At 42.8% G+C, this 13283-nt stretch overlaps 1 protein-coding gene across 1 annotated transcript; it reads left to right on the top strand.

The window, feature by feature from the left end:
* The first annotated feature begins 1114 nt into the window (after positions 1-1114).
* On the top strand, positions 1115-13176 carry slc20a1b (solute carrier family 20 member 1b). Its single transcript, XM_077586099.1, has 11 exons — positions 1115-1409; positions 2620-3253; positions 4396-4536; positions 5113-5198; positions 5364-5460; positions 8274-8393; positions 9477-9731; positions 9816-10374; positions 10449-10634; positions 11513-11597; positions 11683-13176. The coding sequence occupies exons 2-11, from the start codon at positions 2902-2904 to the stop codon at positions 11845-11847; spliced, it is 2046 nt and encodes a 681-aa protein (XP_077442225.1). The 5' UTR covers positions 1115-1409; positions 2620-2901; the 3' UTR covers positions 11848-13176.
* Positions 13177-13283: the final 107 nt, after the last annotated feature.

Genomic DNA, 13283 nt, shown 5'->3' with positions numbered 1-13283 from the left:
ATGACAGTGTATATACATTTCCACAAGTTAAAACCAATTTAGAATCAATAAACGTTTCAACATTTGTCCCGTCGTTGATGTATTTTAATAATGCACATTCCCTCTTAAAATAATGATTGGATGTTGGGCTTTTATTGGAACCATGGGTGCATGGGAAGTAATGGTATGAGCAAGAAAAGAAAAGTCACTTTTAGATTAAACAGTCAAACACACAAATACAAAATGTTAACACTCGCACGGAGCTGTTGACCACAACTCATTCGGCCAACCTGATTCTTTTTTGTCCGTCTCCTGATGGCACTCACTAAGCCACGCCCTTTTATTCAACATTCAACACAAATACGACAGAAACAGTTGATTTTTTTTTAAAGGCTAGCCATCTTTATTAACATTGCACATTTCATAAACAATGTAACTAATCAAAAATACAAAATTTAAAAACATTTACAAACAAAATACTGTAAGAACTTTAAAAACAAATAAAGAAATACAAAGTATCTTAATAAAATTACTCTATAAGCGCATACAGCGCAAAAACAAGTTTTTTGTTGGTGTTGGTGGTGGTGGGGTCGTGAGAGATCACAGTACTTTAAAAGACCTTATAGGCTACAATCCCCCACAAAAGTATTGGAACGGCAAGGTCAATTCCTTTTATTTTTGTTCTATTCTGAAGACATTTGGCTATTAGATTTAAAGATGCTTGGAGCATGTAAACCTTCAACCTGGAAATGTTTTTCAGCTGGTAAAAAGCTGTTTTAGTGATTGTTTTGATATAACTGCTGTCAGATCAAAACAGAATCAATCAGCTAGGTTTCGTACTTTGTATTTAGATTATTTTGTGTTTTATTATGTTTTAACAGACTACTGTTTTTCTTTATTTATTTATTTTAACATTTGTCCTACTCTTACCGGATTTTTATCATTATTATTATTCCTCCTACTACTACACAACCATATTTAGTTTTAAGTAGAGAGTGCGGGTACTTTTTAGACTAACAAAAGTGACTCATTGAATTTGAAAGATGTCCTGCTGTCAGCTGGGTGGCGGTAGTGAGGCGGTGTGTGTGTGTGCGGGGGGGGGGAGCCAATGATAAAAACCTCACTCACCAGCTCGTTCGCCGGCAACAGCGAATGCACTCACGCGGTGGCGAAGTCGGGTGAAATTGAGACGTTTCTAGAAAGGAAGACGCTGCTATCTCTTCGTGTCAGATTACGTCACGTACCGAGTTATTTATTTATTTACATTAGGTATTTTTTGGTGACCAAATTTATATTCTAATTTGAATTCTTCACGGTCCCTCCCTCGCGCTCTCGCAGTGTTCCAGTGGGCGCGCGCGCCAGCCATCCTAATTAGCTTACCGGCTTCAAGAACGACATTCTTTAAACGAGAATTGACAACTGGAAGTGCGGTAAGAGTTTTTTGTGTGCGTGTGGCAACATTAAAAGTACGGAACCTGTGTGTACCCCCACCCGCATCTCGTAACCGTAGTCAATGGGCTCATTGTGGGTTTTTAAGCTAACTGTTAGCATCCATCGTATCACCCTGAAGCATTACTTCAATGACACGTTAGCTTGAATAAAAAGTGTTACTAATGCTACTGCTACTTATTGAACGCCACCGAGAAACCCAACCGGGGATTTGTTTTGACTACTACAAATGTAACCAAGAAAACGTTAAGGTGAATGTTTGAGTCGCGTTGTAGTATCTGTATCTGATTTTTACGACAATGAAAGTCGTCATTGCCTTTGGGATACTATGAGTGGTGGCTATTTGGCCAGCACTTGGCAGGTCCTTGAACGCGAAATGGCACCATCCGGGTGTCTACATTACCTTACACGATACCTCTTATCGCATTAAACAGCAAAAAATAAAGACTGCGGCTACCACCGCGGTTCACTTGACATGATTGTTTATTGTGGGTTGATTAAACGGACTGAAGTGTCGCCCGGGTGAAGATGGTGGGGGTTTAAGCCGTTGAATGGATGACGACACGACACGTGCGCATGATAAAAACGTCTCGGTCTATAGTCCCTCTTTTCCACCGGTAACACACAAAACAGTTGGCTTTGTTGTCTATAGTCGAGCAGGATGGGATTCTGTTATTTATATATGCATACACTTCTTACACGCACATAAAAAGACTGTTTTGTGTGGCAGCTGTAACCGAAAATGGCTACCCTGCGGCGTTGTGCGTGTCTTCCTATATAGTATAGTGAGACGTTTAAGACTTCAGGTTATTCCATGTTTCCCTCTGTCACTAGCCTGAAGTAACTCTTATCGAAAGTGTATTCTCGTCCTCAAAATGTTACGGCACACAACCAACCAACATTATCACCAAAAGTAGATGCACTGAAATAATCTCGTTTTAATCTACTCCTAAATGTACTTTGTGTGACTAATTTAATTGAACACAAAGCAATTTCTTCAGTTTGAATGGCAGCAGACGATATTCAAGTCAATTGTACTTTCTGCCATCTAGCAAATGAGCATTGAATTATTCTGCCTGTCATTATATGTTGCTGGCATTGATAGATGAACAACAATGCATTATGCTGTGGGTCATTTAAATGTAAACTAGTGAGTCGCTGATGCAAAGCACATGTCTTTTTTTCTTTCAGGATGTTTCCCTGCTCATCTGCTGCTCTTACAGTTGCACAATGGCCGCCTCTTCACACTGCGCACTAGCTCAGACCCAAAGAAACTGTAACCTGTTTAGTATAATTATAGGATAACAATAAGCCCCATTAATTGGCACACTGTACCTCTGTTTTCTTGTCTGTCCCTGATAGTCCTGTACAACAGGTGGGCCTTCAGGAAAATATATTTATTTCCTTGTACCTCCAATAGTTGATCTGTTTGTATATTATAGCATTAGTAGTTTTTTTAAGTAATCTACAACAATGGTTTCGACAACAGCAACCGTTACTGCAATCGTGGTAGCCGCTACTGTAGCAACACAGGGCCCCATGACGGATTACTTATGGCTGCTGGTCATTGGCTTCATCATCGCCTTCATCTTAGCCTTTTCGGTGGGTGCCAATGACGTCGCCAACTCGTTTGGCACTGCCGTGGGCTCCGGGGTGGTCACCCTAAAACAGGCTTGCATCCTGGCCACCGTGTTTGAGACGCTGGGCTCGGTGCTCCTTGGTGCCAAGGTCAGCGAAACCATCCGCACGGGCATCATCGATGTGGACATGTACAGCAATAAATCCGAGCACGTGTTGATGGCCGGATCCATCAGTGCCATGTTTGGTAAGTATCTGCGCCGCATTTGTAATTAAACTAGTGCTCACTGACCTCAACAAAGTACGAATTGGCTCTCTGACCATGTTGTGTCTTGATTATGCAAGCAGCTGGGAAAAATATTACTAATATAGAATATCCACTGTTGATTGTACTGTGCAAACTAGAGAAAATGTTATGTGGCTTACTTTGTATGTTCGTATGAATCTTAATTGTTAGAACAGTAGTGCTCAAACTTTTTACAACCACCTAAAACAAATTGCTATCCAAGTACCTCAATCGTGGCTAACATTAAATGCAGAAAGAACCGTAGCAATAAATGAGGCAGGTATTTCTAAAAGGTATATTTAATATTCTTTGTAAGCAGCCTCTGTAACGTTATTCAGTGGGAATGTTCACAATGCACTTAAAGGTGGATTCAAGGATTATTATTTTTTTGGTGCTGCGGCTTCCGGGTGGATCATTTTAGCGATTGTTTCTCGATCTTGTCAATCAATCTGCCATAACGACATCGTGCATGCTCGTTCCTAGCTGCGCACTTTGAGTCTTTGTAGCATGTAGCCACTGAACTTCGGTTTCAGCCGTTCATTGTTGTAGCTCCACCGAGCTCACTGCGTGCTTTGAAAATAGCTTCTGTGAAGCGAGGTCGGCTGCAGAGATTAAAGAGACAGATGAAGATGAACTCGCACGTTAGCGACATTTGAGAGGCGTTTCCCCCGGGTGAGACCAAGAGCTGGTAGGACGGTCTTCCGCATGTGCAGTTTTTTTAAACGTGACAAACTGACGTTTAGCTCCTAGTACTGTATCACTGCATTTGAATATCGAGGAAAACTAAAGAATACGATAGTGAAATATTTCATTTTTTAAAGATATAATTTTGATGACTATCTTACAGCAAACAGAACCCCCAAATTATCAAGAAATTAAAATATGTAGAAAAAAAAGTTTTAAATTCAAGTCATTCTTTTATTTTTATTTTTTGATGACCGTGGGTGTTTGTTTACTCAAATGCGAAAGGGTACATAAACCAGGCCTAAGTCCCGCCCCACTAAAGTAATACTGCTATATTATGGCATGTACAGTGCAATTGTATTTTTCAAAAAGTTGTTTGCCAAGTCGAAATATAGCTAAAATGTCTGGATTGTCTTCAGGTTCTGCTGTGTGGCAGCTAGCAGCCTCGTTTCTCAAGCTGCCCATCTCGGGAACACACTGCATTGTTGGTGCTACCATCGGCTTCTCTTTAGTAGCCAGAGGCCAGGAGGGAGTCAGGTGGCTCCAACTCCTCCGTATTGGTAAGTCACGCATGACTCATTGGCAGCTTTCCATAGCCTTGGTGTTGGTTATAATGGCCCATGGTTGCTTTGTTAGTATAATGGAGTATTATTGTCAGCGTTTTGTCTGGAGTATAAACTGACGGTAACGATGGTGTGCACAGGACACATGAGAACCTGCAGCATTACTGTAGTTATTTAAAGAAGTTTGACACCACATTGTAAATTATTCAATTTAGTGAATATGTCCTCTTAATATACATCAGAAGTTGTTTTAAAATTGTACTGTATACACCGAACACATGTTTTTATGCCATCCCCACCACACTGACGCGAAGCCACGCAGTGGGTTCTAATTACTAATGCTGGCGGTAACTGATGTAACTGGAGACACTGAGCAAGCATTTCCTGTTTGTAACCTGATGGGTGGCAGTTGCTTCCTTTTTTGGGGGGGGAGAGTTGTTTCCTAACAAGTAAACAAGGAAGAATTGATGGAAATTCCACATTGTTGCCTAATATTCTTGTGCGCCTGCTGCACCCCCACCCCCATTTAGTGCGACTGATGCTTAACTGGCCTGTTTGTTTGTTTATTTGCAGTTGCTTCTTGGTTTCTGAGTCCGCTTCTGTCTGGTATAATGTCTGCTGTGGTTTTCTACTTTGTACGCGTGTTCATATTGCACAAGGTAAGTTCAAACTTAGCTCTCAGAGCGGTATAAGAGTCATTCCAGAGTATGTCACATTTTTGGGGGGTAGAAAAAAAACATGAACAGTAGAGCTAATCGTGTGATTTAAGTGTAACTTGTAAGGGTCTAATTGTGTTTTTTCTGATTTGTGATTTCTCTCTGCAGAAAGACCCGGTACCGAACGGATTGAAGGCCCTGCCTGTGTTCTATGCCATAACCATGGGAATCAACCTGTTCTCCATCATGTACACTGGAGCTCCGAGTGAGTGTCACTGTCTGGTTCACTTCTCTCCCCATGTCTGCCCTCAGCCACATCTTAAAATAAACTGCTCCCTCACGCAGACTGCAGGTTGCCCACGCGTTTTCCAGACTCCACCAGACTGTTTATCCTTATAACACTTGTTTGTTTTAACATGTTTTTCGGGGCTTTCTTGGTTGCTTGTGGTTGGAAGTGGGTCATAGGCAGAGTGAAAATGTTAAAAGCGGAGCACGGCAGGCAGATGGAAATAAGAATTCACTTTAAGTCTTGGCGTCACTGTCTGTGGCCTTCAGACGTGGAAGAGGAAAGGAGAAGTAATAAGGGTGTTGTCATTTGTTATATTTTCACCAATGCTCATAGTCTGAATATTTTTCTTAGTACATGTTGCCCCTTTTAACGTCATAAACACTTTAATTAAACGAGCAACTTTTGCTCCTTCTGTGTTCTTCTCTCTACAGGGCCTAACGAGATGTTAGCTGGCCTGGGCCATTAAATGGTGGCCACAGGCCAGAGTAGGACCCGATATGGTGCGCTGATGTGCACGTACACATCAGCGCACTCAGAGGCGATCACTTGTGCTTCCATCATAACCCATTCTGTACTATTGTCCTTGTACTTGGGTTAAAAAAAAAATACAAAAGGTGCGAGAATGCATTTTAGACATCAACAGCTCCCCAGTGCAGCCTTGGCCACACTTTTTTAACACATTAAGCAGCAGTTGTCTAAATCCATTTGGATTGTGTTTTCCACTGGTGGTCGACTGTATAGCAGTAGTAGCCAAGTCAGGACAGTCCACTTCAGATGCTACCGTAGTGGTGCGATGTGATCCCAAACATTCCAGCACTTAATATACACGCATACGTGGCAGAGACCAAGTCAGCCAGGCCAACGCGATCGCAGGGCAAACAATTTGTGGGTCGGATGTCCATCTTCTATAAGGAAAGTCAAGGAAGATTTGCTGAAATATATCACATGGCCTTGTAAATAAACAAAAAAACGCTACGCCAAACATTTCGAATTAAAGACCACGTTATCTATCAGACAGTAAACAAATCCTCTTTTTGCACACCAGACAGAGTGAGTGTGCGTCTGAGTCAGTGTCATTGTGAGGGTACAATCTGACCCCTCGCACCAGCCTCCATTGATGGGAGCTCAATGGGTTTGGCTGGATGGGGATTTTCTGCCTGAGTTGCTCCGAAAAACAAACACCGCCCCCAACCCCACAGCCCCCGTCATTTGTGGCTGTGGTGACAAAAGCAGGAAAACAAAACGGAGTCTTTGTTTTTCAATTTTAGCTAAGTTCCTGGAAGCTAATTTTAGATATTGATATATTGTGTTTTTGAGGCGCTAATGCTGAACTCAAAGACCTTTTTCTCAGTTCTTAAGCACCCTGCAGGAAGTTAGGCAAACGTTAGGTCAAGTCGCCCACACGTCCATAAAGTATCACTCTCGCTGTCACTTGTGTAATTAAAGTTGGCGGCTCACCGAAGGGTGGAAAAAAACAAAACAAACACTCATTGTAATTGTGTAACGTTTGTGGAGGTTTTCGGGGAAGAGTGTAACGTAGTTGTGGTCAAAATTCCATTTCCTGCCCAGTCCCGTCCATCCCACTTAATGGCTGCGGCAGGCCTGTTTTGCAGAATGCTCGTAACTGAGTCATTATGACACACAGACTGACATGAATAGCTGCTAGCACCCAAACCAACCAGTTCTTTTTTTTCTTTTTTTTTTATTATTATTTTTTTTCCCCAAGGTTTTCTGGCACCTGTTTGTGACCATCTCATGCTCCACATGAGCCCCGTGAAGGGCAGCGAGCTCAGCTGTTCAGAGCCGTGCCCCTCTGGTTATTCTCCTCATGCCACGCCCACCCCCGAAGGGCGCGCGGCGCTGTTACATAACTGAATAAACAGCAGCGAGGTGCTTTGCGGTCTCATGCTGCAGCGTGACCGAGAGATCCACCGCGGCGGACTCTGCCCTCGAACGCTTATCGCTCTGTCATCTGCGAGAGCTTGTTTTTTTAAAATAAAATTTATGTATTCATTTTAATTAAATTTTATTATTTTTTTAAAATTGTAATCATTTAATTTAGTTTTAAAGCAACCAACCAGGTTGCATCCCCTGGGAGGTTGAAGTTACTTTGTGCCCGTGCACTGCATCATGCCGACGTCAGCTGCACCAGCTTGCTGCAGCGTTGGCATCCAGTTGACTCCCCCTTCCCTTCCCTCGCACTACTGTGGAAATCATATAATGTCCCCTTTTAAGGAACTCCTTGTCTCTGTTCTCGTTAGGCTTCAAGCTAACATTGTGCGTCCTCAACTTTTTTTTTTTAGATGTTATATAAGTGTTCACATCAAGGGGGTACGCATATTTAACTAGAACTGCACAACGCCACTGTGTTAATATTTACATACAGGGCAGAGCGATGGCGCGTGACCGCATGTCAAAGAGTTGCCAGCATTGAACCACAAGAGGTACTGCTGCGGCTCAAATCAAAGATTCCTCCATGCCTACCACATGGTTGCCATAGTATTGAACTAGTTCATTGAATTGAGTGCACTACCTGGCTGCAACCAGCTGGGTTTAAGTGGCGCTGCATCCACACTGTTTTTCCTGCAATACAAACAGAAGTTCACAATAGTTTTTGTAGGGGTAACCCGAAAAAAATCGAGGCCCAAGTTCATGCATCAAAAGTGTGAGTTGCCCACAAAGAAAGGTGGCGCCCGCTGCCTGTTTGTTTAAAAACGTGCTTCTTTTTTTCTCTCTCTCTTCCCCCATCTCCATTTTGTGTGTGTTGCGTGCGTCCGGTGGTCCTCCAGTGCTAGGGTTCGACAAGCTGCCCTGGTGGGGCCTCTTGATCATCTCGCTCGGCTGCGCGCTGCTGACGGCCATCATCGTGTGGTTCATCGTCTGCCCGCGCCTGAAGAAGAAAATTGAAGGTGAGCGGTTGACGAATGAAAATGGGTTCCTTGCTGGCCACACCGTTACGATTCGCTGTGAGGTTTGACCTACTTAGGGTTAGGTTAGGTTCTTTTCTTACCCCACATTTGCAATGTGCAACCTCCGCTCTGGTCACGCCCGGTTTGGATGGCATACAGAATATTGGCAGGCCTGCTCCTGTCTGTATTGGGACCCATTGAACATTTACATGTCCAGATTTCTGTTGCATCACACAAAGATTCTTATTTTTGGCTCATTAAATTTAATTGATTTATTGTATGCTAGTATTAAAAATATTGGTCAAAGTAGCTATTTTACAAACAGTGAAAGTCATCCCCAAAATGTTCTATGTCTAAACACGGTATTCTGATTGAAATTGCATTTTTGGAATTTGAATAAAGTAGCAAAATACACTTGTTTGTATCAATCTCTCGGGCGGCCATTTTGTACTTGCTGTTGACTGAAAATAACATCACATCACGACCAATCAGAGCTCAGCTTGCAAACATCACTTCACCAAACGCTGAAAAAAAGGTGAGCTGTGATTGGTTGTTACATGAATCCTGAGCAACTTTGATGTCATTTTCAGTTGACAGAAAATGGCAAAATGGCCGCCCCCTGTAATGGATAAAAACAGGTGGATTTTGCTGTGTAAAACTAATCAGAATGCCTTTAATGACCTTTTGGTTTAATTACTTAAAACCAAATTATTTATATTTCTGTAAGTATTATTAACAGAAGTTTTTTTTATATTCTTTTTTTTTTTTAACTCCAGTATAAATGACCTTGCCAACTGATTTGTTCAGAGGGGGAAAAAATGTAACACTTGAGCGCAAAAGTTTCCCCTCCCCTGCTGTACTGAATCACCTCGAATCCACAAACTTGTCATGTGAGACACAAGTTAGCTTTTATAAGGGAAGCTGTAAGCGGTATTGTAAATACATTGCTTGTCACATGATCCTCTATTTTTTTATTTTATTTTTTTACAGTAGTTCCCCTCCCTTGGTCTGTACTTGCACGTCAATGCAAATGTTTGGACGAATCCCAAGCAACGTCTCACCCAACTGTCCTCCCCTTCCTAGGCGATAGCAAATCTTCCAGCCCCCTCATGAAGAGCGACGTGAGGGAGCCCCACGGCCCCATCCTCAAACACACCGACAAGGAGGCGCCGGCCACTCCAGCCGACGATCCAAGCCCCGCGGCCCCGCCCCCTTACGAGGAGCGCCACGTGGCGTTCGACATCGGCGACGGTGACGAAGGCGATGCTGTCAAAGAGCGCAAGGTGGCCTTTGACATCGGAGAGCCGGATGAAAATGAGTGTAACAATGCAAATGATGGTAAGTGTATGAGTTGTTTTTTCGCAAAACTGTATTGTGATCCTTTCAAAGTCAACGTCTCATCGGACTTGTCTCGCTCTCCAGTCGCCAAGCAGCAAAGCAACGGTTCTGCCCTCGGCCCCCATCACGTACAGTTCAACAACCGCCCGGCGCAGATCCCGAGCAACGGTTACACTCAGTACCACACGGTCCACAAGGACTCGGGCCTCTACAAGGACCTGCTGCACAAGCTCCACCTGGCCAAGGTGGGCGACTGCATGGGCGAGGGCGGCGAGCGGCCAATCCGCCGCAACAACAGCTACACATCCTACACCATGGCCATCATCGGCATGCACGCAGACTTCAAGCAGAAGGACGGCGAGCCCCAGGATGGGGACAAGGCCCCCGGGCAGGACAAGAAGCGCATCCGCATGGATAGCTACACCAGCTACTGCAACGCCGTGGCCGAGCACGCCGCCCCCGAAGCCCTCGGCGAGGACGACGTGACGCTAGAGATGGGCAAGGAGGACGCGGGCAGCACGCAGAGCTCCCTGGACGAGGACAGGCTGGACGCCGACAAACCCGAAGTGTCCACGCTCTTCCAGTTCCTCCAAATTCTCACCGCCTGTTTCGGCTCCTTCGCCCACGGAGGCAACGACGTCAGGTAGGCGTCCGTTTGTCGTGAGGTGTCGCGCTTTCTCAGACGCCGGTGCTGACGTATTGTTTGTGGTCGTGCAGTAACGCCATTGGCCCATTGGTGGCGCTCTGGCTGGTGTACAACAGCGGCAGCGTGACGTCCAGCGAACCCACGCCCATCTGGCTGCTGCTCTATGGAGGTCTGGGCATCTGCATTGGCCTGTGGGTGTGGGGCCGCAGAGTGATCCAGACAATGGGCAGGGACCTCACCCCCATCACCCCCTCAAGGTAAGCTCCGCCTCCATTCCAACAACGAAAGACACAAACAGCAGTAAGCGTGCCTTTTGTAATCTGCAGAATTTGCATGATCAAGAATCCGGTAATATTTGCGTCATTTGACTTGGACTTTTTTTCCTACAAAAGTTAGTTTAAGATTAATTTTTTTGCAAATAATAATTTAAGGAAATAGCAAAATAATCAATTTAAAATATACTTAATAACTGAGAAATTATTTTACCATTAATAAAAAGCCATATAATTGGTTAATTATTACTGAAAATAAATATGAATCCCATCAAAAAACATTATCTATGCACATTTAATAACAAAAACCTGAATTAAAAAAATTACTCAATCTAAGAAATAATTTTACTTAAAAAAAAAAAGCCATACAATAAAGAAAATTGGTTAAGTATTACTTAAAAATGAATTCCATCAAAAAACAATTGTGCATGTTCATTTAACAAAAACTTGAGTTTTAAAAATGACTGAACTAAGAAATATTACCATTTATAAAAAATATATTTTTTAAATCATGTCATGATTGGTTGATTATTACTGAAATAAATATGAATTTCATCAAAAACAATGATGAATGTGCATTTAACAAAATACTTAAATTACTGAATAACTAAATTATTTTACCATTAAAAATTTAATAAAACTAATAACTAATTGGCTATTACTGAAAATTAATATGAATTTAATTAAAAAAAAATATGCATGTGCATTTAACAAGCTTGAGTATAAAAAAAATAACAAATTATTTTAACATTAAAAAATAAACATAATGAAATAATTGGCTGATTATTACTGATAATGTGAATTTCATCAACAACTATGCATGCGCATTTAACAATTTATGAAATGTTTCTCTCGTTCCGCAGTGGTTTCAGCATTGAGTTGGCGTCAGCTCTGACTGTGGTGGTGGCTTCTAACATCGGCCTGCCCGTCTCCACCACCCACTGCAAGGTAGGCTGCGCCCGCACCGGATTTAGTCAAGTGTGGCTCCAGTAAACAACAAGTCGGCGAGACTCAAGAGGAATGTTTTTGTCAGGTGGGCTCGGTGGTGGCCGTGGGTTGGCTGCGCTCCAGGAAGGCGGTGGACTGGCGTCTGTTCCGCAACATCTTCATGGCCTGGTTCGTCACCGTGCCCATCTCGGGCCTGATCAGCGCCGCCATCATGGCCATCTTCATCTACGCGTTCAACGGCACCGTGTGAGCCTTCGGCCCCCTGCCGCGGAGAAGAAGGAAGACGACGACCGCTCCGGCGCGCACCGAGAGCGGAGTGAAGTTGGGCGGGGTTCATATCATGCTTACCTCAAGCCAACAGAAGGAAAAAAAAAGCTTGATGTTTAATGGGACTTGTGATTTTAGGCCTTTTGGTTTATGGCTGATTTTTGTCACAGCCTGCAACGTGTTGCTTGTTCCCAGTCGGGCCTCCCATTGAGAACGTTTCTTTGTTCTCACTTGGCTGTTTCATATCTTCTCATTCTGTAAAAGGCAACAACTTGATTTTCTAAAACATTCTTCTTCTTTTTTTTACTTTGCAGTACTGTAAATGCAGCTGTTCCGTTTTAGTCATGTATAAAAAAAAAAATACAAAAAGAACAATTAAAATGCAGTATTAGCGTTTTGCAGATGTAAGTTTGCCGTTTTTACATGTGCTGGAGTTGGCATAGATGCAAAACTTTGAAAAACAGGTTACATTTGTGAGCGGGATCAGACATCTCCTGATGGATTCACTACATTTAAAAAAATAAAATGAAAAATGCTGGGTAATAGAAACCATTTATAAACATTTGGACCCTTTGCTGAAGACTGCAGAGAAAGCTAACTGCATCAAATTGAGGTTGTCCATGAAGAAATGCTTTTAAGGACATTCTTCACCTTTCAGTTATGTTCAAAGTAACATAAGTTAAGTGAAATACATTCAATGGCCTACGTCTCAGCTTTCTGACTAAGCATACGGTTAGTGTGGTATTCGATAGTTTCATTGTGTGTGGCACGTTCAATTTTTTTTTTTTAAAGAATGCCACAGGCCAATGAAAAACTAGGTGCGTAAAGCAAATGACTAATACACGCGCCTCCTTCAAAGTATCAGTGCAGCTATTTTTAAACACTGAACAATATCGTTACTTGAAATGGATGTCAAAAACGAATGTTGAAATCCTTTGTTACGTTCACACGTGTCCAATTGCCTCTACAGCCGGGTTAATTGTTTTGGTTTCCTCCTTTACTTTGCAATTGAATCAGCTCTGTGGTGCATTTGAGGACAGGTGTGTTGCATTCCACTGTTGCCATTTGGCCCTTTTGCCCGTAAACTTCAAATGCTTTTCACACCTGTACATGCTCTAGTTGCCTTAAGTGTTTCAGTTGCCCTTTAGGTACCAAAGAATTTTCTATTTTGTGTGTGTTGTTTTTTTAATTTAAATAAATGCACATGAACACACTGAGCCACATTCTGGATGGAAAAAGTCAAAAACTGAAGAAACAATGTGTCTCTTAAGTTCTCCAAATAAAAGCTGAGTTCTGAGTTTTGAACACCTTACATGGAAAGAAATTGATTAGCACAGTTCCGTGTCAAATTTCATGTCGTCCTATGCTTGTGTGGATTTTCTCAGTGCACTCTGGCCCCCTCCCACATTCCAAAGGTAT

This window comes from Vanacampus margaritifer, chromosome 14 (genome assembly GCF_051991255.1).
Source record: "Vanacampus margaritifer isolate UIUO_Vmar chromosome 14, RoL_Vmar_1.0, whole genome shotgun sequence".
Classification (NCBI taxonomy): Eukaryota; Metazoa; Chordata; class Actinopteri; order Syngnathiformes; family Syngnathidae; genus Vanacampus; species Vanacampus margaritifer.
Note: the sequence above shows the minus strand (reverse complement) of the source record. Positions and strands in the feature narration are given on the sequence as shown.

What these genes read in the sequence shown, in the direction of transcription:
- slc20a1b (XM_077586099.1), top strand. Translation starts at nt 2,902, where the DNA reads ATGGTTTCGACAACAGCAACCGTTACTGCAATCGTGGTAGCCGCTACT. An exon ending in CCTGAAGAAGAAAATTGAAG is followed by an intron (nt 8,394 to 9,476) that starts GTGAGCGGTTGA and finishes TCCCCTTCCTAG; the next exon opens with GCGATAGCAAATCTTCCAGC. An exon ending in CACGGAGGCAACGACGTCAG is followed by an intron (nt 10,375 to 10,448) that starts GTAGGCGTCCGT and finishes GTGGTCGTGCAG; the next exon opens with TAACGCCATTGGCCCATTGG.